This window comes from Otolemur garnettii, unplaced genomic scaffold, assembly GCF_000181295.1.
Source record: "Otolemur garnettii isolate 467f Iridium unplaced genomic scaffold, OtoGar3 scaffold00025, whole genome shotgun sequence".
NCBI lineage: Eukaryota > Metazoa > Chordata > Mammalia > Primates > Galagidae > Otolemur > Otolemur garnettii.
The window spans coordinates 18451007-18455443 of NW_003852420.1; the positions used below are offsets into that span (position 1 = coordinate 18451007).

The following is a 4437-nucleotide window of genomic DNA, read 5'->3' on the forward strand; positions in this document are numbered from 1 at the left end:
CTAGCCCTCTGCAGGACACAAGGCTTCTTGAGGAGGCAGCAGATGTCGTCCGCCAGCTCTGAGGAAGAGACCTAGACCCTCACATGACTGACTTCAGCCCTGCTTCTCCCCTATAATCCTGACCCTGATAACTTTCCACACCTGGCAGTGGAATGGTTTCCAAAGAGTAACAGACATGAGCTCCTCAAGCTATTAGTTGCATGGAGGCTGACATGCATAAAAAGGTCACTTTAGGTTATATTTTGGGAGACTTAATTCATTGTATGATTTCAGGTAAGTTAAATAGACCTCTTTGAGCCCTGATTTCTGTTTTTGAAAGTGCTCTGAAGGGGTGGCACCTGTGGTTCAGTGGGTAGGAAGCCAGCCCCATATACTGAGGGTGGCAGGTTCAAACCTGACCCCAGCCAAACTGCAACAAAAAATAGCTGAGCGTTGTGGTGGGCACCTGTAGTCCCAGTTACTTGGGAGACTGAGGCAAGAGAATCACCTAGGCTTGGCACCTGTGGCTCAAGTGGCTAAGGTGCCTGCCACATATACCTAAGGTGGCGGGTTCGAATCCAGCCCGGCCCACCAAACAACAATGATGGCTGCAACCAAAAAAATAGCCGGGTGTTGTGGCGGGTGCCTGTGGTCCCAGCTACTTGGGAGACTGAGGGAGGACAGACGCTTGAGCCCAGGAGTTGGAGGTTGCTGTGAGCTGTGATGCCACAGCACTCTACCCAGGGGGACAGCTTGAGGCTCTGTCTCAAAAAAAAAAAAAAAAAAGAGAGAATCGCCTAAGCCCAGGAGTTGGAGGTTGCTGTGAGCTGTGATGCCATGGCACTTAGCCCAGGGCAGCAGCTTGAGACTCTGTCTCAAAAACACAAAAAAAGAAAGTGCTTTGGAAAAAGAAAGCTAAGGAATGGTCAATCTATTTACTTCTGCATGGTGTGGCCCTGCAGAAAACTTTGATCAGGAGTAGTCTTCCCTCTCTGCTCTCCTGACATTGTGCCCTGGTGACTTCATCAGGAGATGGTAAGAATCAGAATTGAGGCTTGGCATCTGTAGCTCAGCAGCTAGGGTGCCAGCCACATACACCAGAGCTGGCGGGTTTGAACCCAGCTTGGGCTTGCCAAACAACAATGACAATCACAACAAAAAAATAGCCAGGTGTTGTGGTGGGCACCTGTAGTCCCAGCTACTTGGGAGGCTGAGGCAAGAGAATCACTTGAGCCCAAGAGTTTGAGGTTGCTGTGAGCTGTGACACCACAGAACTCTACCGAGGGTGACATAGTGAGACTCTCTCAAAAAAAAAAAAAAAATCAGAATTGATTTCCACACAGCACCAGCGCTGGGCCTAGTTCCTGTGAAAAGAACTCTGTTGCTGCTGTGGGCTCTGAATCAGAACCAGACTGGACTGGCCTGCCTGTCTGAGCTCACGCAGGTCTATGGCTTTCCTGTCAGGGAATGAGATGAAGACAGGGCTACCCACTTGCATGTCTTGGCACAGACTGACACGAGGACAAGGGAGGTCCTGTTGGGATATTCTCTAGCAGGTAAAATCTCTAAGGGCACACGAATCTTTCCCCTCTAGACCCCTCATCCCAGTCTACTCTCATGGAGGCAGGGAAAGGCCATACCAGAGTAATGGTCCACCAGAGCTTGGAGGGAAGGGAAAGTGAGGCGCGGTGAAATGTACAGCCAGCCATTGTCAAGGCATTGGATCCTGTAGTGTCTGATCCGGTCCCAGGATGCAGGGCGGCTGAGTCTGATGGATAGTGAATAACAGCCTGAGGAGGAATGGGTAGGTGGATAGGGGCACGGAGGATCTGCCAGGATCCAAGCCCACCCAGGTTAGGGGAAGGAGGAAATGAGAAATGGCCACAGGGCTCAAGCTAAAGGGAAGTATCTCAGGCAGGGGTAAGACAAAGACGTGCTCTGTTGGCCATGAATTACAGGTTCATAGATGAGGCCTTTTTGAGGATGAAATCAGGTAACGCACACAATGCCCTCAGTACAGAATCTGGCATTTTGTCAGTGAACATGAAATGTTGGCTATTGTTACAGACTCAGGTGGCAGAAATGTTAGAATGTGAAAAGATGTCAAGCAAATGTCACCACGGAGGTAGAGAAATAGGAACTTTCATCCTGCTGGTGGAAAGAGAAATTAATAGAAGCCACTTTGGAAACAGTTTGTCATTAACTAGCTGACATGCATTACAACCTTGCAGTTCCATCTGGGGCACATTACTTTAGAAATACACAAATATGGGCAGTGCCTGTGGTTCAGTGGGTAGGATGCCGGCCCCATATACCATGGTGGCAGCTTTGAACCTGGCTCTGGACAAACTGCAAACTAAAATATAGCCGGGTATTGTGGTGGGCACCTGTAGTCCCAGTTACTTGGGAGGCTGAGACAAGAGAATTGCCTAAGCGCAGGTATTAGAGGTTGCTGTGATCTGTAACGTGCTATGGCACGCTACTGAGGGCAATAAAGTGAGACTCTGTCTCAAAAAGAAAAAAAAAAGGCTCGGTGCCTGTGGCTCAAGTAGCTAAGGCACCAGCCACATACACCTAAGGTGGCAGGTTCGAATCCAGCCCAGGCCCACCAAAACAACCACGGCTGCAACCAAAAAAATAGCTGGGTGTTATGGTGGGCACCTGTGGTTCCAGCTACTTGGGAGGCTGAGGCAGGAGACTCGCTTGAGCCCAAGAGTTGGAGGTTGCTGTGAGCTGTGATGCCACAGCACTCCACCCAAGGGGATAGCTTGAGGCTCTGTCTCAAAAAATAAATAAAGTAATACATTAAAAAAAAGTAAAGAAAGATATACACAAATGTGAACATTCACAGAAGCATTGTTTGTAAAAACTACAAACAGCCTATTTGTGGGGCGGTGCCTGTAGCTCAGTGGATAGGGTGCTGGCCACATACACTGAGGGCACTGGCAGGTTCAAACCTGGCCCCAGCCAGCTAAAATCAACAACGACAACTGCAAGAACAACAACAAAAAATCTGGGTGTTGTGGCGGGTGCCTTAGTCCCAGCTACTTGGGAAGCTGAGGCAAGAGAATTGCTTAAGACCAAGAGTTTTAGGTTGCTGTGAGCTGTGATGCCACTGCACTCTACTGAGGGCAACAGAGTAAGACTCTTGTCTCAAAACAAAACAAAAAAACAGCCTGTTTGTGCACAATAGTAGATTAAATGGTGGCTTACAGAATGTAACAGTATATAATAGTAAAAATTAATAACTGCTATAATATAAGCATAAAACAATTTTGGAATTAATGAGTAGAAACAAGTCACAGAGTATATCTTCAGCATGATTTTTTTCCCCTCTGAGACAGAATCTTACTCCATTACCCTGGATAGAGTGCTGTGACATCATCATAGCTTACAGCAACCTCTTGGGCTCAAGAGATCCTCTTGTCTCAGCCTTCAGAATAACTGGATCAAAAGGTGCTTTCCACAACACCCAGTTAACTTTTAGTAGAGACTGGGTCTTGTTCTTGCTTAGGGTCGTCTTGAACTCAGCTCAAGCAATCCACTCACCTGGGCCTCCCAGAGTGCTAGGATTACAGGCCTGAACCACTGCACCCAGCCAGCATGATTCTATTTAAAGTTCACGGGTAGCCAAGACTGTATTACACGTTACACAGAGATACATGTAAGGCAAAGCTATGAAGAAAAGCAACTGGATGATTAGCAATAGCGCATCAAAGGGCTTTCAAGGGACTGTTACTGTACAATTTCTTAAGTTGGCAAGTGAGTACATGGATGTTAGTTTTACTATTATTCTTGAACCTATATGTGTACATCATGTACACTGGTATAGGATTTTTCCATTTTTGTGTTTTTAGTTTTTTTACGTATACTTTACGAGGTATAATTTACATGCCGTGTAATAAAAACACACACATTTAAACTGTACAGTTTGCTAAGTTTCAGCAATTTTTTTGGGGGGGGGAGACAGTTTCACTCTGTCCCCTATGCTATAGTGCCATGACATTAGCCTACCTCATAACAACTTCAAAATCCTGGGTTTAGGCAATTCTTCTGCCTCAGCCTGGGACTACAGGTGCCTACCACAACGCCTTGCTAATTTTCGTTTTTTTTGGCTGGAACTGGATTTGAACCTGCCACCGCCGGCATATGGGGCCAGTGCCCTGCTCCTTTGAGCCACAGGCACCACCCATAATTTTTCATTTTTTAGTAGAGACAGGGTCTTGCTCTTGCTCAGGCTGGTCTCGAACTCCTGTACTCCAGGGATCCTCCCACCTTGGCCTCCCAGAGAGCTAGAATTAAAGAATTATTTATTTATTTATTATTAGTTTCAGAGACAGAGTCTCATTTTGTCTCCCTCAGTAGAGTGCCTTGGTGACACAGCTCACAGCAACCTCCAGCTCTTGGGCTTAGGCAATTCTCTTGCCTCAGCCTCCCGAGTAGCTGGGACTACAGGCA

The 4437-nt window shown here is 47.1% G+C and overlaps 1 protein-coding gene across 1 annotated transcript in view; it reads right to left on the reverse strand.

Moving 5' to 3' along the window:
• The window catches only part of SLA2 (Src like adaptor 2), a 33089-nt gene continuing 28652 nt past the window's right edge, over nucleotides 1–4437 (reverse strand). Inside the window, exons 6-7 of the mRNA XM_023512139.1 lie at nucleotides 1620–1769; nucleotides 1–8 (exon numbers count right to left, since the gene is read on the reverse strand). Coding sequence (XP_023367907.1) covers nucleotides 1–8; nucleotides 1620–1769 — 158 coding nt within the window. The remainder of the gene's footprint in view (nucleotides 9–1619; nucleotides 1770–4437) is intronic.